General features: G+C 47.8%; 9 protein-coding genes across 9 annotated transcripts; 4 read left to right on the plus strand and 5 right to left on the minus strand.

Moving 5' to 3' along the window:
• The first annotated feature begins 2,635 nt into the window (after window positions 1-2,635).
• Window positions 2,636-4,018, plus strand: F5Y00DRAFT_83276 (histone acetylation protein 2). The gene is made up of 2 exons (XM_048014218.1): window positions 2,636-2,914; window positions 3,023-4,018. The coding sequence occupies exons 1-2, from the start codon at window positions 2,753-2,755 to the stop codon at window positions 3,914-3,916; spliced, it is 1,056 nt and encodes a 351-aa protein (XP_047864537.1). The 5' UTR covers window positions 2,636-2,752; the 3' UTR covers window positions 3,917-4,018.
• A 102-nt stretch (window positions 4,019-4,120) lies between these two features.
• On the minus strand, window positions 4,121-5,073 carry F5Y00DRAFT_253314 (N-terminal nucleophile aminohydrolase; the record flags this gene model as incomplete). Its single annotated transcript, XM_048010035.1, has 3 exons — window positions 4,121-4,765; window positions 4,852-4,963; window positions 5,036-5,073. 3 exons carry the CDS (start codon window positions 5,071-5,073, stop codon window positions 4,121-4,123), a joined length of 795 nt encoding a protein of 264 aa, XP_047864538.1.
• A 370-nt stretch (window positions 5,074-5,443) lies between these two features.
• F5Y00DRAFT_237876 (vacuolar protein sorting 55) lies at window positions 5,444-6,515 on the plus strand. Its single transcript, XM_048007892.1, has 2 exons — window positions 5,444-6,023; window positions 6,182-6,515. Exons 1-2 carry the CDS (start codon window positions 5,771-5,773, stop codon window positions 6,313-6,315), a joined length of 387 nt encoding a protein of 128 aa, XP_047864539.1. The 5' UTR covers window positions 5,444-5,770; the 3' UTR covers window positions 6,316-6,515.
• On the minus strand, window positions 6,516-9,558 carry F5Y00DRAFT_237877 (RabGAP/TBC). Its single transcript, XM_048007893.1, has 3 exons — window positions 7,830-9,558; window positions 7,195-7,776; window positions 6,516-7,140 (listed from the first exon to the last, which is right to left on the minus strand). The coding sequence occupies exons 1-3, from the start codon at window positions 9,373-9,375 to the stop codon at window positions 6,821-6,823; spliced, it is 2,448 nt and encodes an 815-aa protein (XP_047864540.1). The 5' UTR covers window positions 9,376-9,558; the 3' UTR covers window positions 6,516-6,820.
• Window positions 9,559-10,476: 918 nt separating this feature from the next.
• Window positions 10,477-11,546, minus strand: F5Y00DRAFT_83322 (Sec1-binding region of Mso1-domain-containing protein). Its single transcript, XM_048014219.1, has one exon. It carries the CDS (start codon window positions 11,407-11,409, stop codon window positions 10,621-10,623), a length of 789 nt encoding a protein of 262 aa, XP_047864541.1. The 5' UTR covers window positions 11,410-11,546; the 3' UTR covers window positions 10,477-10,620.
• Window positions 11,547-11,933: 387 nt separating this feature from the next.
• Window positions 11,934-13,396, minus strand: F5Y00DRAFT_237883 (Mak16 protein). The gene is made up of 4 exons (XM_048007894.1): window positions 13,204-13,396; window positions 13,120-13,152; window positions 12,953-13,067; window positions 11,934-12,902 (listed from the first exon to the last, which is right to left on the minus strand). Exons 1-4 carry the CDS (start codon window positions 13,260-13,262, stop codon window positions 12,135-12,137), a joined length of 975 nt encoding a protein of 324 aa, XP_047864542.1. The 5' UTR covers window positions 13,263-13,396; the 3' UTR covers window positions 11,934-12,134.
• A 196-nt stretch (window positions 13,397-13,592) lies between these two features.
• Window positions 13,593-15,661, plus strand: F5Y00DRAFT_237885 (P-loop containing nucleoside triphosphate hydrolase protein). The gene is made up of 2 exons (XM_048007895.1): window positions 13,593-14,046; window positions 14,106-15,661. Exons 1-2 carry the CDS (start codon window positions 13,777-13,779, stop codon window positions 15,588-15,590), a joined length of 1,755 nt encoding a protein of 584 aa, XP_047864543.1. The 5' UTR covers window positions 13,593-13,776; the 3' UTR covers window positions 15,591-15,661.
• Window positions 15,662-21,997: 6,336 nt separating this feature from the next.
• On the plus strand, window positions 21,998-23,852 carry F5Y00DRAFT_237889 (uncharacterized protein). Its single transcript, XM_048007896.1, has 4 exons — window positions 21,998-22,777; window positions 22,840-23,179; window positions 23,281-23,384; window positions 23,437-23,852. Exons 1-4 carry the CDS (start codon window positions 22,676-22,678, stop codon window positions 23,494-23,496), a joined length of 606 nt encoding a protein of 201 aa, XP_047864544.1. The 5' UTR covers window positions 21,998-22,675; the 3' UTR covers window positions 23,497-23,852.
• Window positions 23,853-24,047: 195 nt separating this feature from the next.
• Window positions 24,048-24,796, minus strand: F5Y00DRAFT_237891 (uncharacterized protein). The gene is made up of 2 exons (XM_048007897.1): window positions 24,752-24,796; window positions 24,048-24,653 (listed from the first exon to the last, which is right to left on the minus strand). Exon 2 carries the CDS (start codon window positions 24,490-24,492, stop codon window positions 24,295-24,297), a length of 198 nt encoding a protein of 65 aa, XP_047864545.1. The 5' UTR covers window positions 24,493-24,653; window positions 24,752-24,796; the 3' UTR covers window positions 24,048-24,294.
• Between the last annotated feature and the right edge of the window lie 42 nt (window positions 24,797-24,838).

Below are 24,838 nucleotides of genomic sequence, written 5' to 3' on the forward strand. Positions count from 1 at the left end.
ATACTAGATCAAAAACTTAAACTAAAAAAAAAGGAGAAAAACACATACAACACCGGGGATTCGCTGGTCGTCACCGACCCAACTACTAATCCGGCGGTATCCGGCTTGTCTAGGGGAGAGCGGACGGGATCCCGAATTTTCCAGATCCTATGGTCGTATGTATTGGAACAATGTGTTAATTTGGTATAAGTAACTGAATTGTCAGAGACTTATAGGAGGTCTCTCCTGACAGACCCACATTAAACCTGAAAAGGGGCACGCAGTCATCCATCACCTAGGGTATTTAGACACGACTTACCTTGAACTAAGATAAAGTAAATATCTACCAGTTAGAATATTTTAAAAGCCAAAATAGTACACAGGAGTAAACATAACTACCTTTAAAGATGAGAAACTGCTTTCCTATTAGGTATTAAAACCAAGGCTAAAGGGGTATCTGAGCCTGAACATATATAACCCAAATCCCGCTAGTAAATATTACTAGATATGTCCTCAAGTGCCAGCGAGACACGGTGGAGTAAATATATCTAGGGTATGTCCGATCAAAATTAATGGTGAACGTTTTGAACAAATCAGACAGACTACTTTTGATTTTGAGAGATACTCCACGTGTCTCGCTGCCACTTGAGGACATACCTATCGCCAATAAATAAATCAAAATCATCGGCCCTCACACCCGTCTCCCGTGTTTCTTCTTCTCCGTCTCACTCTCGTCACTGCTGGTCAATTTAAGCTTCCGGAATAACCCGGTAATTTCCTTGGTACTGGGAATCTTCGACTTGCGATGACCAGAGGCGGTGGTCTCTTCGTTGTCGACGTTGTTGTCGTCGCTTGAGGAGGCCGTAGGGACTACTTTGCGAGCGGTGACTGGTATCTTTCGACGGACTGTGGCAGGAGCCTCCAGCTCATCATCGTCATCCTCGGACGCGGGGGATGCTGCTGCTGCTGCTGCTGCCCTACGGCGACTACGTTCTCTTTCTTGGCAAGCCTTTCGTTTTGAGTTCACCTCCTTGTTGCGTAAGAACCTATCCGTCGGTGAGACTCGGCCGCTCGCCCTGGCCTCGCGGCAAGCTATGACCTGCTCCATCTCTTTGCGATTATTAGTTATCTTACACATCTAATAGATACAGGTATCGCGTCTTGAATTACCATCAGGGTCGAGTTGAAATCTAGCCGTCGAGGTTGCAGCTAGAACAGCGCTATGCTTCTGAGCACGCGAACTCGCCTTGTGAATGATTCGTGCCTCATCTTTAGCTCTTGCGGCATCGAAATCGGCTTGTCTAGGAGCAGCATTTTGAGACATTTCGAATCAGACCTAAGTAAGGGCTTGATCTCGAAAGCAGGTGCTTATCCGGAAATAAGTCAAAGACTTAGTGGACTTGAGTGTTGATAGGAGAGACTCCTTAATTCTCGGGGTAAAGGCAACGAAGAGAGTGATCATATAGAGGAATTACTATGAGATCTGATGGTACGTTATTGTGCCGCATTGGAATAGAACAAGGGGGACTTCATTGACGATGGGGACCCATGGTTTTATAGTTTCTCATCGAGAGTGTAGTATAGTGGTCAAGGCTCATGACGGTAAGATAGAAATGAAACTGTAAAATGACATTGTAAGCACCGTCATGTTGGTGGTCTGAGTACAGTTGGTATGGCATCTTAGCGTCTAAGTACTTTGATATATTTCCTCTATGAGTCACCTGAATGATGTACTGTAGAAAAGAAGTCATGTAAACTTAAGAGGGTGGGTCGGACCGCAGTGTGTCTTTAACCATACCTCATGTGAAATAGATTTGTTGCTATGATCTTTTAAATCATTACTAGGTAGGTACTCGGTAAAATACAGGTGTTTGGCAATGTAGACTCTGCACGGCAACTAATTGACGCGCCGTTGACAGATGACGTGGGCCCTTTGGCGAAGACTTTTCAACAGCAAACCCATCAGGATATCATGATTATACATTGCAAAGAGTACCTGGCTACACCCTTTTTGGCATGGCATGGTATATTTTGCGAGAAACATAATGAGCTGGAACTTTTGACACAATGCTCTCTACACACATGCACATAGCCCCCCCTTTTTGAACGGAGGCATATTACAGTAGCAAAACTAACGGAGCAAAATAGAGTTAACTCAATATTTCCAGTTCGACTTGCTCATGCTTAACATGTCTTGGATAATTCCCAATGTGTTTTTCTTTCTTTTTGTGTTTTTGTTTATTAAACGAGCCTACAAGAAAATAGCTACCGTACTTTATCTTCAGTATTATATCGAGCTATATAAAAGTCGGACGGGAAGAGGTTGAATTAGGAATGAATAACAAAAGCCAGCGAGGATTAGCCCCTGCAAGCAATTGCAACGGTAGATCTGCTCCGCCTGGGCTGCTGGGTCGATCTCACCTTGCATACGAATTAGTGGGGCACACTTTAAGCTGCCGCTTAAACTCCTCAATTAGGGCTGCGGGGGAGAGCTAAGCTTTAGCCTCTAGCACATGTGCTTGCTTCGCTTGCCTGCAAGTGCCCAACGCTATGTAATAAAGTAGATAGAGTTTAATAGGTATAACTAGTTTAATAAGGGTTTGTAAATTCGTCTATACCTCATAATCACTTGCATAACATTAATAATTTCAGTCAAGTTGAAACTAACGGATACGAGTGCAGATATCCTTGACTGCCTTGGCAACAACCTTAGACACCATCGCGAATATTCAAACGTCCAAGTACCATACCACATCAAATATCAACCGCAGATATGCCATCATCCACACAACAATCGCACGCGCGCTCGCACTCGCTGCTTCTCCTGCAGAAACTCCTTAACCTGCGCGACAGCGCTAGCCCCCTAACCCTAGTCCTCGACACGCTGGAGCAGAGCGCAGCGCCCGTAGTTCACGAGTTCCTCAGCAGAGCCAAGGTTAGTTAGTTATTACCTAGCCTATCTCCCCCCCCTTTTCTTATCCCCCTTTACCCCCTTTCTTCCCCAAACGATTACATACATACAGATTCACCAACACCCCCCCAGATCTCCAAAAGCAAAACAATATACCTATCCTCCTCGCTCCTACGAAAACCCTCCTGCGCCGACATCTTCATCAAAGCCTGGGGCAAGACCCCCGACGCCCTGCGCGCCGAGATATCCTCGCACTACTCGTCCGGCAGCGCCGGGCACTTGCACAAAATCCTCGTCGTGATCGACGGGCTAAACGGGATCGCCCGCGCCGCCGGTTCCAGTTCCAACCTGTCCCTGTTCCTCTCCGGCCTGATCACCCCCGCCGTCTCCCTCGTCGCCGTCTACCACGCCGACGTGCCGCTACCGCCCAACTCCTCCTCCTTCGGCAGCGAGTACGAGCCCCACCCGCTCACGACGCTGTGCCATCTCGCCACCGCCGTGCTCCGCGTCGCGAGCCTGTACCAGGCGGTCGAGCGCCGGCGCGCGCGGAACCGCAGCTTGCAGGAGCCCGAGTGGGGACTTGCCGAGGGAAGGGAGGGCGTGCTGGTCGGGCTGGGCAGTGCCGAGAAGAGGTCTGCGGCTGGCGAGGGCCTTGTGCTGGAGATGGAGCTGAGGCGGCGTAGTGGCCGCGCCGTTGCGGAGAAGTTCGTCCTGGTACCACGGTCGGCGGCAGCAGGAGCGCAGGATAGCAGCAAAGTCCAGACGTCGAGACTATATCTTCTCTCCGACCACCCCGCATTTCGGGATCCAAGCGATATCGACCAAGGGGGTGCGGCGGGCGAAGGAGACGGGGAGATGGGGACTACGTTTAACCTAGGGTTGACAGAGAAGCAGCGTAGAGATAGAGAGGGCATAGTCCTACCGTACTTCGACGCCCAGACGGACATCGGGGCGGGCGAAGGTGGACGGATTCTATACGAGATGGGGCGGGAAGATGACTTTGACGACGAGGAAGATGAAATATGACATCACTTTTTGCATTTAACTCTTAAGATGCCACGGCCTTTTCTTTTCCTGGCTTGCTTCGTGATTTGTTGTCTGTCGTCTATTGATACATCTAGATGGTGCCGCGACATAGCACCTCCCGAGTCCATACGCCCGGGCGAAATGCAATTATCTGTGCCTTTCTTTTACCGTAGCATGATTTGTTCCCCATTTCCTTCCCGTCGTTTACTCGTCCACCTGCATGTCGTCTCCTCCCTCGGCCGCTTCCTCGGCCGCGTCGTTGTCGTCCCCTACGCTGTTGATCCAGTCCTTGACCTCTGCGCCGTCGTGCACCTTGAAGAACTCGAGGCCCTTCTTTCCAGGCTCCTTTAGCCCTACGACGCCCACACTTGTGTTCTCGACGGTCAGCGTGCGGTCCTGGACTAGCGTCTCCTTCAGGGCGCGCAGTCCGTGGAGGATAAGCTCCTCTCGGCCGCACGCGGCGAATTTATCTAGGTTCTTCTCGAGATAGGTACGTGCCATTTGAGAGCGGGCTCCGATAGCGCACGCCAGCATCTCCTGGGTCATACCGCTGGGCTGGAACTCAAATAGGTGAGGTCCGGCCTCGTCTACGCCTGCCACCAGTAGGCCGACGCCGTATGGCCGCTTGCCGTAGTGCTGGGTGTTGAGCTGTGCCTTGTCGCCGATGAGGGAGACGAGGGTCTCGAGGGGCATGGCGCGGTCGTAGGTTAGCCGCTGCGACAGACACTGCTGCTTCATGAAATTGGAGAGGACACGGGCGTCTGAAGTCAGGCCGGCGATGGCTAGACCGACATGCTCGTCTACGGCGAACAGTTTCTTCTGGTACGACGAGAGTTCCTCTGCATTTCGCTGTAGGTGGGAGTTATTAGCTTTCAGAGCTTTGGTTTGGATTGGATCTGGGTTGGTATTTATTTTATTTCTTATGGTGCTCGTACCTTGATGGCGACTAGAACCGCATGTGTCTTGCTAACTAAACCCACCACTACTGAACCTTGCTTGACGGCCTCGGCAGCATATTCAACCTGAAATATTCTCCCTTGCGGGGAGCTGAAGGTAATTGTTAGTGAAGTGCGGATTGACAAGGGTTGTTTGTAGTTTGTAGGGTGATTAGGAGCTTACAATGTGACGGAATCGTTATCGTAGTTGTTTCTGAACATTATGTCGGTACGTCGTAGTTCGAATAGGAATTATTATTTGGAGTGCGGAGGTAGATAGTGGTGTATAAGCGTAGAGGTAGGGAAGGTATTCGCAGGTTGGATATTCGAGTCGGAAATGCAAGGCTGGAGCTACTCGAATTTAGGTACAGACTTGAATGTTCAGCAATCGCAAGGCAGCTCAAGAGCTTCGTCGTTCGTCTCTTTTGGGTCTAGCACTGCTGCCCTAGCTCCAGAGGCTTAGGTAATACTAGTACGTACATTAGGTATCCGCACATGAATGTGTACGTAGTACCTCTTAGATATGATGTATTGTACTTAAACACCTTAGGTAATAATACGGCGTATTTCAGCCACACGTATTTGATTTACGGGGAGACTCTAAAGTGGCTTAAGCTCCTCCCCCGGCCCCAAAATCCCGGGAAACTTAGCGGGTACCTATAGGCAAGCCGAGCCAAGCCAAGGCTGAGTCTGACGACAACATCCCGTAACACAATCGCAGGTCCCAATTATCCATACAACATCTTATCGAACCGACACGGCGCGTCTTCCTTTTCTTCCACGCAGCAATCCATAGGCACGAAATCACCACCGAAGCTCGAAAGCTCAATAGAACCCACCATCCGTCTTACGCCTCCCCCTCCCCTCCCCCTTTTCCTGCCGCCGTAGCCGTAGCCGTAACCATAACCATCCGCCCACGATGCCGACCGCGGGGCTCAAGACGATCATCGCGCTGTCCTTCGTGCTCGCCATCGGGTTCCTGCTGGTCATCCTGTCCTGCGCGCTATACAAGGTCTACTATCCGTTGCTCGTCGTCGCCACCTACGTGCTGGCCCCCATACCCAACTGGATTGCCGCGCGCTGCGCCAACCCGGACGACTTCGAGAGCACCGGGAACGGCGCCTTGGATCTCGGCCGCTTTTTCACCGGCTTCTTAGTTGTTATGGGATTAGGTAAAATAGATCCTCTTGTTCTCTTCTGTGCTTAGGATATAGTTGCGCGTATTACGCACACATGTGCGCGAAGCCCAACTTAATTCGTCATTATATCTTTACCTCTCTCTCTCTATATATACACAACAAGAATAACTAACATATCCTCAACTCCGCAGCTCTACCCGCCGTCCTCGCGCACTCCGCTCTAATCGGTATCCCGGCCATGGTAATGTCTATTATCGGCGGACTATTGATCTACGGGACTATTATCTCATTCGGCATGTTCTTCCAAGAGGAGCAGGAGTTTTAATATGTTGGTATAATATTGGAGGGGCTAAGCATGACGCAAGACGGCATGCGAGAGGGAGGAGAGAAAGAAAGAGAGAGCAAAGGGGCAGTTTGCATTGCTGTAATATAGGCGTATCGTGCGAATTCAATGGAGTGAAGGAAAGGACTACGAGGTTTGCATAGGTTGTCATCTTTCGGGACATCATTATTAAGATATTTGAAGCGTGTCATCAACTCTATTTTGCTGGCATCTTTAGACAACGCCGTGTGTGGATTCGAATTGTTTCCTAACTTTTCAACCTCGATCGCTAAATTTCTCTCATTAGCGCAGCCCCGGTATCCTTCTCCCTACCGATACTACATAAATCATAACCTCAACACCAAACCCTTAGAATTAGGTAGAGTCCGCCTCATTATACACCCCGATCCGTGTTTCATATCCCCTTACGTATAAATACACCAAGCGTAAAAAGATGAAGAGCTCAAACCCAAAGCCAAGTTGAAGCAACCACCTAGTAGACTACTTCCTAGGCACCATCGGTGGCAATGCTGTCGCCTTTCTTTTGCACGACTTTCCGTGGAAGCACTTCTATATTCTTACTCAATAGCTTCCGCAGCTCGGGAGTAATCGTCTTTTTCGGCTGCTCTTCTGTGGCCTTTCCGTTCTTGTTACTTGGTTGTTTAGGTGAAGCGGATGCAGAATCTGACGACGAATCTTTCTGTGCCCTCGGTGTTGGAAAGTTTTGCTTCTTATCTATGGCTTCGATCAACCGCTGGAAGCGGCGGAATAAAGCCTCTGCTCGAATCAACGTAGACTCAAGGTCTATCGTATTCGATAATTCGTTGACTAGTACGAAATCATTAGCAATGACCATATTCAAAAGGGTCTTGTAGAGCTTACCATATTTAAGCACCTCGTCAAAATGTTTAAGATGACTCATTATCACATCTCGATGCTTTTCCAGAATAGCAAGAGCCACGAATAAGTGGAAGCTACTGCTCAAGTAGTCTGTCCAGAGCACTTCCCATAGGTGCAAGACGTCCATCCATTTGAACTCGCGTTTATACCAGACTAATAGCATACGGAAGAAGAAGAAAAAGTTAGTACTATCGGCCGACTGAAGATGAGCATATAGCTTTGGATCCATGAACTGTACTAGATGGTCGAGCGTGAGAAGCTGATTTCTCATGCCGGACTGATCTCGTAGGAAATTTCGTTCCATTCGCTCCATAAAACGCTGAAACCCCCAGAAAGCAATGGCGTCGTCCTGCATAACGGCGTATATCGGAGCAAGTAGGTCAGACATTCCCTGGACGTAACCAAGATCCCTATTATACTCGTTATATGTGAGTAGCATATCCTTCATCTGCTCCATATGGACGTTGGTGCCGGCCTCGGCAAATGGGGAATCGGGATCAGGATGAGGAAGATCTTCCCCTGCGAATATTGGGACTGTACGGTCAGTCCGGTGTACATCTTTTTCTGTTTCAAGGAGTTAGTATAAATACATTGCGCATAAAAATAGCAAGACTTACCAATTCTGCCTCTCTGCTCTCGCCACCATTCGCCATCTTCTCCCTCGCCGCCAAGATCTACCAGCCTTTCCCACCAGGCGGCTTTTAGTTTCACATATTCGTCCCTCAGAGATGCGGCTGCCGCTTTCCGCTCCTCGCTTGTGCTGTACCAATCATACACGCCAAGCAGGAATAGCCAAGCTTCCTTGCGAACTCCATCCTCCGGGTCGATACCACCATGGAAGATTCGCTCCTTAACTTCATCAATAGTGACTGCAAGACGTCCGGTTCGAGGATCAAAGAAACTATTCCACTCCTTAATAGTTACTGGCTTCCTCCGCTCCTCCAGAGACAAGGTGCTTGTTTCAAGCAGCTCGAACTCTCCGACGTCAGTATCTTCTAATTCCAAGACATCGCGAGCAGTCCATATCCTCTGGCTTCTATCTCTTTCGCTCTGCTCGGCCATCCCCATGGCCCATCGAGCCAGGTATATCCTTGCACTATCAAATTCGTCTTGCAACGTCTGAACTTCGGGATTTCTCATTAATCTCCGCACCTGGGGTGGCATTTTTGGATTGTCAATTATATCCTGGGCGGTTCTGCGTGTGAAAGTTGTGACTTTGCTGAATTTCTCTAAGAGATTCCATCCAGTCTCTTTCACAAACTTCATGACAGGGTCCATTCCCGCGTCATTCTGATCGCCAGCGCCCGCTCGTGAAGGCCCGGCACGGCTGCGCGAGGATATGCCTTGAGAACTGTCATGCCTGCCAATCTGCGAAGGCGTACTAGACGTTAGCTTTCCACCGAAAGCCTCGCTATCTTCTTTGGTTGGCTCTACTAAGTAGATGTTCGGCTCAGCCCCACTCCTTTCTATCCGGACGTAGCGTTTTAACCAACGAAGGACCTCATCGCCTCCCCAAAACATCTGGCCATTTTCGCCAAAGGGGTCGAAGCTGTCCCTAGCACGCTTCTTCTTCTGGAGTATAGTTGACTGGCATTCGCTGTCGTGAAAGAATAATGCTGGAAAACTGTCCCCAGCCCTGGTGTTGATCACCAGAGACCCGAACCACCACCCCAAGCTAGGCGGTCTCACCAATAAAGAGTATATTGCGCTAACAGGTATAGCGAAAGCGTAATGACCGATCGATCCTTTATGGGTGGTTACGGTAGGGGGTGGTGGTACAAGATAGCTTTGCCTCGGCGGGGATTCGGCATCAGTCAGATCTACTTTCACATATATGCTGGCGGCATCGCCGAGAGACGACTCCGGTAACCAAGCCAGTAAAAGGTCTGCCGATGCCAACGAGCTGGAAGCGTTGGAGGAGGAAGATGTTGGTCGTTCGCTATGGGGTCCTTTTTGCTGTAATAATGCTATGTAGCCGGGGATATTATCCTTTGACGATGGAGTAGGGTGAACGTAAACTTTGCTCTTAGAAAATAAGAGTTTTACACCCTTTCCGGTCTCGGTGTGGGTGATGGTATCATACTCGCCCTCTTCGTCGTCGCTCATGGCGTAGAAGCTACCCGTAGGGGAACTGGCTCTACCCGGTAGGGGAGCTGATGTCATCGCGGGGTGTAGTCCTATCCAGCTCGGATAAGCTGGATGTTGTGGATTGACAAGATGTATCTCAAGTTAGTAAGGATATCTGGATCTAGATCTCTGACTGTTGAGATTTCGTCTTCTGTAATCCTGTAGGGCTAATTTTGTGATGGAACAACATGTGAGCAAAAAGTGATTTGAGCTTTGGGGGAAGTTCTTGAATAGAATAAGACAAGTAGGTCCGTAGGTGCGTAGGTAGGTACTACATACATACAGGTAGTTGTGCCCCGCCACGCGCCAATCGACGGTTGATCATACATATGTACATAGTGTATGTACATAGAGGGGTCTTTCATTGCGCCCCCAAACGTTCTATACCTACTGGTATCGATACGTCAAACCACAGCTAAAAGAAGGCTAAGATTTAGTATCAAGAACCTGCCGCGTTAGCGTGTAATTGTCCAGTCACCTGCATTTAATTCCATCTGCAGGCCACGAAAGTCTACGCGACGAATCAAACTCGTGACATTCGTTATCACTACCATGTATTTGTATACCCTGTAACTGAACCACCTACTTACATACAGTTATTACGCACTTCGCACTCGCAACAAAAATAGCCAAGTCAACAAATTCCTAATATTGGATGCACGCTGTATATATAATACGACCAAAATAAACATGATATGAATAAGGCGTGGGGGGAGGACAAGCACGAACCGAATTATCTGGGCCCAGGGCCTACATACGTTAGGTAGTGTATCGAACACGCAATACGAAGAAAGGTAGATAGGCATGTATCCGAGTAGGCAACAACATTATTTTCTACTAGGAGTAGGTATACGTAGGAGGCGAAAAATCGTAACACTTCTACATATGATTCAGACGTTTCTGTGCCGCTCTCATCCTTCCTCGGCAGGCTTGGGCTTGATGTAGTAACTAACAGCCGATGCGATATAGGATTTTTTTTTCTATCTCTTTCCATAACAATTTCAAACTTCGTGGGTATTTACTACTAGCTCGCCATAATTTAAACAGATAGGTAGGTAGGTAAGGTGGACGTGGTCCGAGGAGAGTGAGGCGCAGTTACACTATAGGTAGTCATAGAGCGCCTTGATCATATCAGGATTCGCACCCTGCCTCCCGCAGCTTGGCGTCCGATATAGCCTCATCTCCATCCCCTGTCTCGATTCCTAATTCCAAATTTCAAGATCCCAGGACAGCGCAACCAAACGGAAAGTGTCTTACAGTTCCGTCCATCTAACAAAAGCCTCATCTCATCTTAGGCCCGCTCGGTAGGCCTCCTAGCCGCCTGCCCCCGGGCCTGCCTCCACTTCCCGATCCCGAGTCATATGGAGGACCGCTACCCTTAGAACCTCCATCGTACATACCCCCAGGTGCAAACCTATCCTCATAATTTCCACTTCCGGAATTGTTGTTGTTGATGTTTCCTCTAGAATTATTCTGCGGCGGAGGTTGAAAAGGTCCAGTTGCTACAGGACTTGTTGTCCTCGAGCCACCGAACAGTCGCTGCTTCAGCCTATCCTGTGCCGAACCTCCAGACGAAGTGGTGGGCGGTGCTGTCCCGGCAGTCTGGTAGCTTCCGGCTCTTTGGCTGGGCAACGGTCTTGCAGACACCTCTTCCCGTCCGACCGTAGGGTCCGAATTACGGAACGGACTGTTCCTAGGGTCGTTATTCCGTATACCAGGAGGTGCGCCCCTACCTCTCCTTAGACTTTGTGCATCTTGCGGCTGTGACACTGGATTGTTGTCCCAAAGCGAACTTAGACCACCTTGGGGTTGCTGAGTAAGACCACCGTATCTCGAACCGACTTGCGACGGCTGCGCGTATACTGCAGCAACTGGAGGAGGCGCTTTAGGGTCTGGTGGTAGCCACGAAGGAAACGGCTTGCCTTTCTCGGTGTAATAAGATCGAAGGACTCTGCACACGTGCGTATCGTCCTCGGTATCGCCGTCGGCTTCGCTACTAAGGAACGTTCGTTGGAGATTGGAGATTTTCGAAGTTGTCGCACCGACAAGGTTGCTATACCAGGCCGACATCTTGTCTTGTGGCCCTAGACGAGCTTAAGGGGATTTAGTTCTTGGATAAATGCGTCTAAGCGGGTATGTTCGTCTGATTCTTGTGGAGAGTTTGACTAAATTACAAATTGTATGGGATTGTATGGGATTGTATGGACACGTGTTGGAATTATTGTAGAGTTGAACTTTTTAAATACAGGACGGGTAAAGCTTAAATGACTTCGTAGTCGGTATGGAGAGAATAAAAAGGGTGTTCAGGAATCCGTTTCAAAAAGAATTGGATCGGTGAGAATGAATGATTAACGTCAATGCCGACCAGACACTGATACACTACCTTAGGTGCATAGCGCTATGTACAATAACAAGAAAACGGGCTGACGGGGTGGATAAATACGATAAATACCCCGCCAAGCTAACAGGTCTGCCCCTGAACCACAGCCTTAAATACATACATGTAAATACATACATGTACGCTTAAGTGCAATGATGATTTATTCACCAGTGCTTCGGAACGTCAATTGACAAATAAGATGCTTTGCGCATGGGTAATAATATATCATTAGCTATCCCCCTAATCCCCCTATATTTCTAAGCATCCTCAATTTTAGCCAATACCATGCGCGAGAAAGAGAGAGAGACAATTGCGTCTTTATATTTATGAAGATGCCCGCAGACATCAAAAAAGGGTATCGAGACTTTTAACGTAATATAATATGCTAGAGCTTGAATCCCGGTCATAATAATCTCTAGAAAGCAAGTTCCTCCCTCTGCCGCTCAAATTCATGTTCGTGCTCAATCTCCTTTCCACGTCGAGCCGCCTTCTTCGGCTTCGAACGGATAACACGTGCTCTCTTCCTCTTGTCGCCTACAGCCTTCTTAGTTGATTCCTCCTCGCTATCTTCGCTCTGTGACTCCTCTTCCTTGTCGGACTCGTCGCTTCCTAGCCAATCCTCTATATCTTCAAGGTCGTCATCGCTCTCTTCGAAGTCACTGACGTATTCGACAGCTCCGTCGGGCTCGTCATCTTCTTCCTCGTATTCTACTTCGTCTTCGTCCTCTTCCTCCTCCTCATCTTCAATGCCATTATCGAGATCTTTGTCCCTCTTCCCTTCGCCTTCGCGCTCCATAGCATTAAGGACCTTCTTCCAGATCGTCTCGCTGACATTGAGTGGCTGGTCGCCATATGCACCCGTGCGCAGCCTCTGCATAAGCTCCCGTTCGATTGTGCGTTCTAACTTAGCGGCTGCCTCTGCCTTACGTTCTCTTGTTTCTTCTCGGCGCCTGATCTTGGGTGCCATCTTGGGTACGACTTTCTCGCCTAATCGTGCTTCTTCCTTAGCGAGCCTTCTCATCCGTATCGCAACCTGCGTGAGCCTAGTGACTCGCTGTTTCGCTTTGTGGACTAGGAACTTGGGCCAGTAGATGAGTTGTTCATCGATCTGTTTTAGGGCGGTGGCATAATTTTGCGACAGCTTGATCCTCTGCCATAGCTTTGATGGCATGTGGGCTCGTTCCTACATCTGGTCAACAAGTGGACGGCGATAAAGTGTATAGAGGTACCGACAATAGTCTTCATATATAGGTACAAGGTGCCCTTGGTTGGATGCGCCCGCACAGTGGCGTAACGAGAATTGGCGAGAGGACATGACTGTCTATTGCAAAGACCTGTCACGTTGTACCTATGCTTATGTTAGCAGCGGAATAGTGGGCAACTGAAACCCTTCTTCTTACTCGTTTCGGCAGAAAGTCTTCTCTTTTGTAGTTCTAGCAATAAGTTAGCACTTGTGGTCGACGATCGAAAATATGAGGTCTCACTTCAGTTTGAAACTACAAAACTGCTTGTCGATGACCTGCCAAATAATTTCGTCCGACATTTTACTTGACTATTATATGGGATCAAGGTAATCGGGCAAGTAGAGGGTGAGAAGTGATGTTTTGGTGAAGCAACAAACAGCTTCTTCAGCTATAAACTCTTGCGCTTGAGGACTTACGAAGAGGAAAAAAAAAAGTTCTGCCGTTGCGGGTGCGAGTGCGGGTCCTGGGACTTGAGTTATGGAAGGCGGTAACAGAACTGGCTAGCCACTAGGTAGTACCTCCAACCAATCATAGGGCGCATAATGGATACTCTACTCGCGCACTGGCCCTTTTGACGTACTAAGTACCTAAGTACCTCCACTAACCTTTAATCTTCAATTTTAGTGTTATGCATCTCTAATATCTCAAATATCTCGAATATTTGTAAATCGTTCTTGAAACATGCAATTTTGAACAATCAATAATTCCGATTGTTAACCGGATCCAGCCTTCCGATATATTCATCAGCCTCATATGGGTTTAACTATATAATTGAAACTCCTCCTTATTGGGGTTTTAGGCGGGGTATAGCTCATGTATCGCGCTGCTACGAGGTGCGTGTTCACCCGTTTGAGGTGGCCTCGAAATACTACACAGTTAAGATATCTTCATCTGACTCGACAGTCTCTCGTATCTTCGGGGGTTCCTTTAAGTTTTCACCGTGGCAATCTGATTGGCAATGGCCAGTCCGTTCAGCGTTACTCTTCTTTTCAGCTGCGCGACGATACAATCTACGCGCTATCAACAGCCGAAGGCAAGGCTGGCATCGCGGTGATCCGAATATCCGGCCCCGCGTGCAGATATGTAGGGTTTTACTCGCTTCCAACGTACCAACGACCATGGGCTGATGGATTATAAATAAGATTTACCATGGGCTCTGCCCGAGCAAACCCTTCTTAAAACCTCGCCATGCCACCATCAGGACACTGTATCATCCGGATTCGAGCGAATCGGAAATTCTCGACTCGGAAGCTTTAGTACTTTTTTTCCCAAATCCCAAAACAGTCACTGGCGATGATGTCCTGGAACTGCATGTGCATGGAGGCAGTGCAACTGTAAAAGCTGTTCTTGCAGCAATTCCTAAATGCGCCGCAGAAGGCCCAATTCGTTACGCCGAACCCGGTGAATTCACCAAGCGAGCTTTTCTCAATGACCGGCTTGATTTAGCCCAGGTCGAGGCTCTGAGCGAGACTCTCGCCGCAGAGACAGAGCAGCAGCGGCGAGCGGCGGTTCGCGGCAGCAGTGGCTCTTTGGGTCGAACATACGAAGATTGGCGTCAGAATCTTCTGTATGCTCGGGCCGAAATGGAGGCTCTTATCGACTTCTCCGAAGATCAGCATTTCGACGAGTCGCCCGCTTCCCTGGTTGGCAATGTCACGAAACAGGTTAGGCAGATCCTTCAGAGCATACACGTCCACGAAGGGGCGAGCGAGCGAAGCGAACTTCTTCGGAACGGGATCAAAATCGCTCTTGTGGGCCCGCCGAATGTCGGCAAAAGCTCGTTTATGAATCAGATCGTCGGTAGGGAAGCGTCTATCGTATCCGGAGAGTCTGGCACCACTCGGGATATTATCGAAGCCAACCTCGACATTCGCGGGTATTTGTGTACATTTGCGGATACCGCAGGGTTCAGAAGCTCGACTCCACTAGATCCAACGGGTTCTCGTGATCCCGTAGATATCATAGGGGCAGTTGAAGAAGAGGGAATCCGCAGGGCAAGGGTCAAAGCCACGCAATCTGATGTCATCATCGTACTAACCTCTATCGAAACGGATACGCTTGGAAACCCCCAGATTCGCTTCGATATGGAAACTCTAAAACTGGCGGCAGATAGTAAGGAACGGTTAGTAATTGTCAACAAGCGAGATGCCGTCTCTAACGATGGGTTACGTGTCCTCCTTCGGCGGTTCGCTGAGGATGTGCTTGGCAAAGTCGATGGGCTTGAGGGAATTCGGCCGATACCCATTTCTTGCAAGGAGGCGCAAGATCTAGGTTCTGACCAGATCGACCCGGGTGGACTCCGGGGGGTCGTAGATGCGTTGATTACATCGTTTACTACAATGACATCGCTTCCTGCCACTTTGCAAGACCTCCACGGTGTTACCGAACGTCAGCGACAGCTCCTCGTGAAATGTAGAGGGCATCTAGAGAGTTACCTTGAAGCCGTGGGATACACCGACTTGGCGAGCGAAAAGGGCCCCCACGACGAGCCCGATGGAAGCGAAGACGTCGATATCACCATGGCGGCTGAGCATCTTCGTTACGCCGCAAATCACCTAGGACGGATCACGGGCCGCGGAGATGTAGGCGATGTGGAGGAAATCCTAGGCGTAATCTTCGAGAAGTAAGTACCGCGCATTACTACACTGGAGGATTCAACTGATATTTGAGACAGGTTCTGTGTAGGAAAGTGATTGAATTCTCAAAGTACCAAATATACAGATAAATAATAATACCCTATTTGCGCCGTTCTATGCCCCCAATTCTCATGCAATGCGTTGTTCCTAAATCGTCAGATGTCTATCCCAAATCCTATCTCATGCTATAATAGTACAGGTGTCGCTTGCGCGTGTCTATCTTTCTATGGTATGAATGTTTTTCCGTGGTATCGTCCCGTCCTAATAGTATATAGTGATATCAATGCCGAATAATGCTCCCTAAATGCTGTCGTTGATACAGAAACAATGAGAGAATCGAGTAGTAGTAATACAAGGCCGGCCCAGTCGAGCGCTGCTGGGCCGGGCCGGCCGTGATGAGAAGATGAGATATTAAAGCCGGCAGATGGCCGGAATGGAGTGGAAGAGAAGTGAGTATGGTATCCATGGTGTTTGGATTCTTTAGTTGTAGCCGCTCCGGCCGAAGTTGCTGAGCCGGCTGTCTTCCTCGTCGCCATCCTTGTTGTAGCCACTTCGTCCGAAGTTCTTCTTGTCATCGTCGTCGCCGTCTTTGTTGTAGCCGCTGCGTCCAAAGTTTCGCTTGTCGTCCTCAGAGTCGCCGTCCTTGTTGTAGCCGCTTCGGCCGAAGTTGGCAGTGCCAGAGACAGTGGTGAAAGTGAAGGCAGCCATTGCTATTGTGTAGTGATTGGTATATATGGATGATATATGGAAGAGTATATAGTAATGAAAGCGACAGTTAAGGAAAGCTGCGGTACTTGTATGTGAAGCAAGAGCTAGTGTTGTTTAGTGATATATCTGTCGAGGGATGAGGGTTTATATTAGTCTTGCTCTTGTTATTGTCCTTGTAGTTCTTGCTGTTGTGGTGAGGAATGAAGATGCCTCAAAACCAGGGAGTTCAACATCTTATATATTCTGAATATACGAAACACAGCCCGTAATGATCGGAGGACCTGGTGGTGCACGTTTCCTAGCTGACCGGGCCATGTTGGTAAGAGCAAGGGGGGCCCCGGGCTGAGAAACCCAGACTGCCGGTGTGTTGCTGCGGAAATATCTACTACTGCCTACCTACCCAGGTATGCTTGAGCCTCGATGATACTATGTAGTCATGGGCAGGATCCCGTTCAGACCCAGCGAATCCTAAGGCGTGTGGTTGGGGGTGTGGGAAGGAAAAAGGTACGAGACGAGGCAAGATGGAGCCTTGGAGCCTTGTCAGAAAAGTAAGCCAGCGGGTACATGGGTACATATCAAAGGTAACCATGTAGTGTATGACAATGACATGCTTAAAGAACCACTTAAGCTATCTTTTTTTGTTTCATGAAACGAACAAGGGTCCAATTTCTAGATTTGGCGGCATGACGCTTAGTGCAGATGGGTTGATGGGTGCGGGTGGTGCTGAGATGGGGGAGGTTTGGCCGCGCACTGCAGACTGCAGATGTATGTATTGTACCTATGTAGGCTACACTAGGTCAGGTAGGTTAGGTCGGTTACAACCTAACACCAAGCTGCTGGTATTGGGGGTCCTGCAAAGAAGGCGCACAGAACCTTTACAAAAATGCATAGAAGGCACACGGGTCTTTTCTTCTATTTTGGGGGCTACCTGCGGGGCATACCCTAATCCTATTTCGGAATCCGAAGTAAGCGGTAGGGCTGAGGTGTGCATACCTATTTTGTATATTTTGTATTTTTGTATTATATTTTTGTATTAGAATTTTTAAACCCCTTGTTCATTACTCTTTAGACTCTTTAGACCCTCTTCCAATCCGACCAATGAGACCAACAAGCTTACATCTCCTTACCCGTATATCTGAGGAATGGGCTTACTTTGCTTGCCTATTGGTGTTTCTGACGAATAAATATAACATTCGAATTTTTGCTATTCGGTTGTCCATGCATCGTAACCAATCAAGCGGTAATTATCTATAGTAAGGCCAAGTACAATGCCTGCTATCACGCGAGGTCCCCTAATAGCGACGTAGCATCCCCCCTCCCTCAGTCCTACCCTAAAGTACCAGTAATTTGTGATCCCATCATCGAAAATTGTTCCGCGTGGTATTATATTACATATGTCATTGCACATTACGATCATTATGAGTTCATGTATGTAAGGTACCCAGATTTAGCATTCCCACAACGGCCCTTCTCGGGTTAGTCGACAGGGGACTTTCTTTTTCGAGACTTATGGCATCTGCAAAACGTGGTTCGCCATACTCAGTTAGGAAACGATAGTAATCTAGAATCATCACTGTCACTCGGCCTCTCCCGACCCGTCTTAAAAAGCATTCGTACAATGTAATCATAGTGCTCGCATGCTTGTTCGCGTGCTCTTAATTCTCCACACTACCTACATAGTTTCAAGATATTTGAATCATCACTGCATTACGAAGGGCGTATCAGTACTATGGAGGTAAGTTTGCCCTATTTCCTATTTCCTATATCTTGCATAGTATTCCGTATACTCTTACCTAATCGAGGTTTGTCATTGCCCCGGTGACTCAGCCCGTCTCGATATCCCAGACGACAGGACGGGATCCGAACCAATCCCTATCTATCAAGCCAGACATATACGTACGACCTACCTATAATAGGTGAGAACAGGCTTCCCGCGGAGTTAGTCCCGTCTCCGGCAGAGGCAGATAGATAACAGAGAAGCACAGTGCAGCTGTGCCTTCATAAGCAATCGAATAACCTACCCGCCTATCCGCACCAGACCAGGCACAAGGTTCCAGGTACCTTAGGTAACTATATTAGGTATGTAAATGCAGGTACAGAGTTATTACATAGCATGGTACATGGATGATTGATGGAATCTCGGAAGTTTTGCATCAATGCCGTATCAATTAGCGAAATGAGACACGATCTGGTCTCGCAGCAACAGGACGCACGCGAACTTGAGATCCGAAGGCAACCCAAAAGGTTCGTTGTGGTAGGTATATTATGGTAGAGCTGAAAAAGCACAGCGCACAGCAAATTGTTTTAAGAACCAATCTTATCTCTTCGTCTGCTGTTCGCATGCTCTAAGTCGTACAGCGGGACAGGGATTGCCACGAGGCGCCAGCTCGAAACGATACACACTGTTAAGAAGAAATGGTGGGGCACTAAGCCTAACCTAGTGCTTACATACATTAGGCCATACATTAGCGACAATGAAGGTGGGATGGAATCTTAGGCTCACCCGAAGTATGTATTGTACCTACTGCTAGCCTTAGGTACCTCCTATTTATAGATGAATTTTTATAATTCTTAGCTTTCATGTTTCTATCAATGGTTGACCCATCCAAAACCCTACTACATACATCATCTACCTAACTAAGCCATATGAAGCAATAAAAGAGATGCGCTAGATATAGAATTGAAGTCTTACCTATAATTAAGAATAATACTAATATTTTTTAATAATCGCACTGCCATAGGAATTTAAACCTCACGGAGATTTTTCCACCACTTCGACGTTTATTCACTTATTTTATCTTTTCTTGCTTATCTGATATCGATTTTCATTTTTTCTTACTCGCCTTACCACGTTCCCACTTCTTACATTTGACGATTTTTAGCACCGCATACCTTACCTACTAGTTATAGGATATTACAAGATTCCCGCTCTTCTCGATATAAGCATTCTTTCGTCACCATCCCCGACGGGTAGACTAACTCTCCAGCATAGCCTTATGTAAGTAACATTCTGCATTCTGCATGCCTGACGGCAGGAGGGGCACTGCTCTCCGATCATTACAGCTTCCGCCTGTTCGGAACCACCGTGGTTACATTACTTGTATAGTCCGGAGCCCATCGGCGTTTTTGGCGTTTACTCGGATAGGTAAACAGCATACATACACAGATACATAACATTGCAAATCATTTCGACTCATCATGACTCAACTCAATTCTACTAATAGCATTTTTTAGACTAGCAAATGAGTCAAGGCCCGGTCCATCCGCCAATATTGTAGGCAGTGCCTCCTTGTGTCTTGATGGCCAATTAAGAGCTTCTACATAATCCCATCAGTTACCTATCATGTCTATTCCGTGCTCATTATTCATTCTAATATGGTTTCGGCCCCCACGGACATCGAACCTCGGTAGGCCTATGTAGGTTGGTGGCCGTTTCATGTCGTCGCCACTTGTCGCCGCAAAGGCTCGACATTTCTTTCGTAAGGCCGGCTCAATTTCAATTGGACCCCATCACCACCACATATACCACTTAATATAGGCAGATAGGGCTATTAGGGAATATAGTGGAGAAATCGCTATTTTATCGTCTGAGTCTCGGAAATTGATCTTGGAATATTTACCAACACTTTACCACGCCGTAGCACCATAACTAACGAATTTCTGGTTCTTCGGTCAAGTTGGGACTTATTGTTCGAGATATCAGGCAACCATAGATTCATATCATCCTCCCCCACGAGGTCTCAGGTGTCACTACATGAATGTAGGAATTTCAGCATCTCAAATCTCCAACAGCCTACAGCCTACAGTCTATACCTAAAGATACGCATGTTGCACAACGACTTGGCAATCTATTGGAGAACCCCCCAATTGGGTCCTAAGAGCGTTTCTCCATTTTCTGCGATGCAGACAGCCCTACAGATACCAAACTTGGAAACCCCCTGATATTCTTTTCGTTCGGTGTCTCGAATGGTCCCCGGGGTCCATTCCCTCCCCCGAAAGGGGTAATATACTATAAACGAACAGGCTGAGGCGTATTTTCCCAATCCAGCACCATTGACATAGCTGTGTTTAAGATACCTACCTCGGTCCTCTTTACTGGGGTAACGCAAACGTGGAGTTTCGGCCGCCTGGGCTCGGACTGCGGCTCAGGTCTCCCGAGCTTCGATTTTCTACGCCTCCGTAACACGAGAGCTGGGTAAAACTGAGATCATTCTGTTTCATCGCGGGTTTTCCACGTTGTGCCATCGCATTCCGAGAGCTGACTGTTCCCAAATTCGCTGCAGCACAGTCACAGCCCGGACGCCACATGTAACATGCAATTCCAGCTCGCTCGTAGAGAATGCTCTTCTCGAGACTTCAACTGTGAACTCCGAGTCCTCGCAACTTGAACACGATAAACAGGGCAATATACCTACAAGCCACCCCGAGGGGAGGGGGGTGTCATGGTAACGCAACCTGCGGGCACGATCCGAAAACTAAAAGGGGGTTTCTTTTTTCGGGAAGCAATCTTACCCTCTAAAAGACCACGTGGCGTTACACGGAACTCATGACACCGTTATAGGTTAATTGCATAGTAAGGCCAGAAAAGGAGTTGGCTTGTCTGGTTTGGGCAATGAAGGGTCCCGTTTGCTGCAAGTAGGATATAGGTACATGCAGGAACGCGGCCGACAGACAGGTAAGACAAGCCTTATGACGAAGAAAATAGGTATAAAGTGAGGGAAAAGAAATGCATGTCTTAAATGCAACGTTATGTATGCAGCATGTCTTGTACTAGGTTACATTATAAGGATGCCTTGCATCGTATAGTCGGGGACGGGGACCGGCACCGAGGTATACCGTATACGCGTTCGCTACTTTAAGATCATATCATCCCGAATTAGCACAGCGCCATTTAGCTTTATAATAGTACGGGGTAACAGTGTAACTAGCAGTTGATTATTACCAATTCACTACTAATGAATCCTTCTTGTGAATATAGGTTTATACTGCATAGGGGTCAGGCAATTCTAGTTCCAAGTTAAATGAATATGCTGTAAGTAAACGGCACGCCGGAGACATATGGTGAATACCGGCCGAAATTTAATCATTAATCATGAAGAGTAAACTGAAAGTTACGAAATAGAACGAGGCAACCTCAGTTACACAAATTCGGCAAACCAACATTAGGATTGTCTGGGATGATATCGCTCTACAATACAAATTAGTCCAGTGGTAAGCTATACAAGATAGCATAGGAGTGATATAAGCTACCATCAAAGCCAAAGTAAACAGTCATTGAAATAATATATAATATAATATAAACCGCCGGGCCAAGGGATAATTAATTGTTACACATCACGATGTCTCCCATTCCCCCATCATCCTTAAGCGCCCGAACAGACGATGCGTGGAGTAAATGGGGTAGTACCGTACAACGTCGGGACCGATTCCGATATGCCAGCTGAATTAAGGTGTCCTGCAGCGACTTGCGCTCTTTTGTTTTCGTTGTTTCAGAAATAACCAAAACGTTAGCAAGGCGCGCGGCTGAAGAATTTACATACAAGCCTAGGTACCTATCGTTGCTAAATACCCCTGAGTCAGGGGCTGGTGATAAAAGGTGATAGGTACCTAATAGGTAGCGTATATCTGCCAATGATCAAAAGGGGTTCTATACTTTATAGGTAGCTCTGGAATATCAACTGATAATAGTGTAAGAAGTATAGGAGGTAGATAACTAGTTGGTGTGGCGAAACCGCGTCGTTGCGAATTGCCGTTCTGAAAGCCCCTATCTTGTTCATGCCTATCATATTAGGCTACTCGATATTGGATTATAATTCAATATCCCTTAGGTATATCAAAAAGCTAGCCGATTGTCATTGCCTCATATCTTAGCTTTCTTTATTTCGAACAACCTTAAACACACGCCCACCTGATGTCCATTGCCGCTGGGTATGCTTTGAAGATACATAAAGCCACCAACTCGTATAACTGAGTCACCGATGAATGACATGCTGCCTACCTAACCTATTAACGGCCTGATCAAGATCAAATTCTGCACTCCTATCCTTCTGTCCGGGCCTGGAACGTGTACCGAAGCCGCGACGACACACCATCGTATCTTAAATTGAGTCACGATACGCCGTTTCATCCCTCGGGCTGGAAAGATATTCCCTCGAAACTACACCGAGCATCGCGGGAACGAATAACAGTAGCCTAAGTAAGGCAACTAACTTCATCAAATGATCGAAACCCGCTTGACCCCCAGAGTAGGTAGAAACAAGAGACGGCAGGGATACGGGATCGAGAACCGGCTTGCTCCGCGACGGAACATAGCGATCGTGGTGACTCGTAGCTCATGCGCTACCTAGGTATCTCAGCCGTATGACGGCATGGTGTTCGCCGGACGCCTCCTTGTGTTACCCCTTTCACCACGTTTCCATACCCAATCAAGCCGCACTCGACGCTCGGTGCAAGTCTGCCTCGCCAGGCACCTATACGGCGTGTTCCCTTTTAGAGGATTGAGCCTCAGGTTCGAGACGGATAAGAAGCTTACCTGCCTAGGTACCTATTATCTCCTCCTGTGCGAGGGTGCCTCACGAGTCGTGCCGTACCTCTTCTTTACTTACTTACTTACTTACTTACTTACCGAACACAGGCAGCAACAGAAATATACACAAGAAGTCGTACAATCCAGCCCCCAGATCAAAACTCGGAAACCCACGTGCGGGCGAAGCTGTCACTGGTTCATTACTCAACGATGACAGATCAGAGGGAAACAAAAGGATCTCAACCGCGTGGCTGTGGCCAGCGGCATGGCGTCCGACGGGCCGATAGTTGGGTGGGAATGTGGTACGTAGTCCCTAAGCGGCCAATGGAAAACCGGGATCGAGTCGCTGTCGGGTAAGCAATGCGAGTGACCGACTCAGCCACAACCATTCCACCGGTACGATAAGGTAGGTAGCAGTGCAGATGTGTATGTATGTATGTAGCTAACCTATGTCTGTGTCTGTTTTAAAATGGTCCATGTCGTTACTGTATCACATGACCATCTTGTACTTCCTCATCGTCTTCTTCTCCTCGTATAATACCTATGTATACCTACTGAGTATTAGTAACTTATATATATATCAGTAACATATTCGACTCATACCCAGCTCCCGAGTTGCGTATTTGCATCCGTTGTGGCTTGAAGCTATACGACGTATCGTGAATCTTGGACCGGGCTGGTTGATCAGCATCGGAATCTCCCGAGTTGTCCTCGTGGAGGCCATTTTTTGCATAGGTGACTGTCGGGTTCGGACCTAAGATAAATTACTAGCTGAAATACTACATATACAGCTGCTAAAGACCCTTCTTAAAAGCCTTGGTATATCCCGACTTTTGTCAATTTTAATATATGGTAGGCAAGTAACGTGGTAATTAACTCACGAGGCAAACGGTCTTTAAAGGTCCAGCCAGGCGCTTGGACCCTGTGGTAGGAATTGACATGTCGCTTTTTACAACGCCGTTTCGAGTCACTTAGGTATTTCCAGACGAGAGGTAGCTTTTGTTTCCAAGGAAGCGGGCATATTTAGGGGCAGATCCGGTCCAATAAGAAGTTGCAATAGCCTTGGCTAAACGGCTTTGTAGAGAATAAATGTATTATCAGGTAACTATATAAAATAGTGAACGTTGGGAAATACATCGTATTTAGTAAAGAATGTCCCTATCCGGAAGTATCTCGGATCGAGCCTTGACTACTACCTACTGCCTGTCCCTTAATTTCAAGTCCCAGCGCCATAAATCATGTTCCATTTCTCATATTCTAATTCTCCGCTAGATAAATTCTTCGTCAAAATCCCCTCTCGAAAAAACGATTGGATAATACCCTCGTTGCTCGCCGGATATTCCCTCAGCTCGACCGTGTCATCGTCTCCCAGGAAGATGTTGGGCTGTACGAACTTCCATTTCGGTTCCGGGTTCGACCTGACGAATTGCCGCCAAATTTCGTATTCGCCGTCGACGACGCTCAGCGCTTCGTATACGAGTCGGCAGGCGTCGATGTCAGGCTGTCAGCCATACAGTGCCAGATGTGAACCTGGGTCATCATGCGCGAGAGCGAGGGTAAACCGTGGGAGAAGACTTTGGACCGATCGAGACGGACGAAGAGTGTTTTGGAAGCTGGCTCATATGAGTTCCGCGCATATCTTAGCCATTTCCTTAGCATGATCACCACGACGGAGAAGAACCCTGGCTGGACTCTGGCTCTTGATCTCGACAATACCTACCGATAAAATGAGAGCAGTCGTCTTTTTGTGCAGAAGCTTGGAGAATCTCGAATGTGTCAGGATCCTCAGGCGCAAAATCATCACGAGAACGTTTTCTGAGGCGAGTATTCTCTAGTGTGACTTTTTTGATTTTCATTAGCTTAGTGACAGCTTCAATCTCTTTCTTTGTGATATGTTCCTCTCTAAGACAGTAACTAGACTCGCATATTTCGTTTGGATATCCGAGATGAGCCGGTTGAGTTGCCATCATCCAGTCAATAATCTTTTCCAGCTTTCGACTTGCCT

This window comes from Daldinia vernicosa, assembly GCF_022497035.1.
Source record: "Daldinia vernicosa strain CBS 139.73 unplaced genomic scaffold F5Y00scaffold_25, whole genome shotgun sequence".
NCBI lineage: Eukaryota > Fungi > Ascomycota > Sordariomycetes > Xylariales > Hypoxylaceae > Daldinia > Daldinia vernicosa.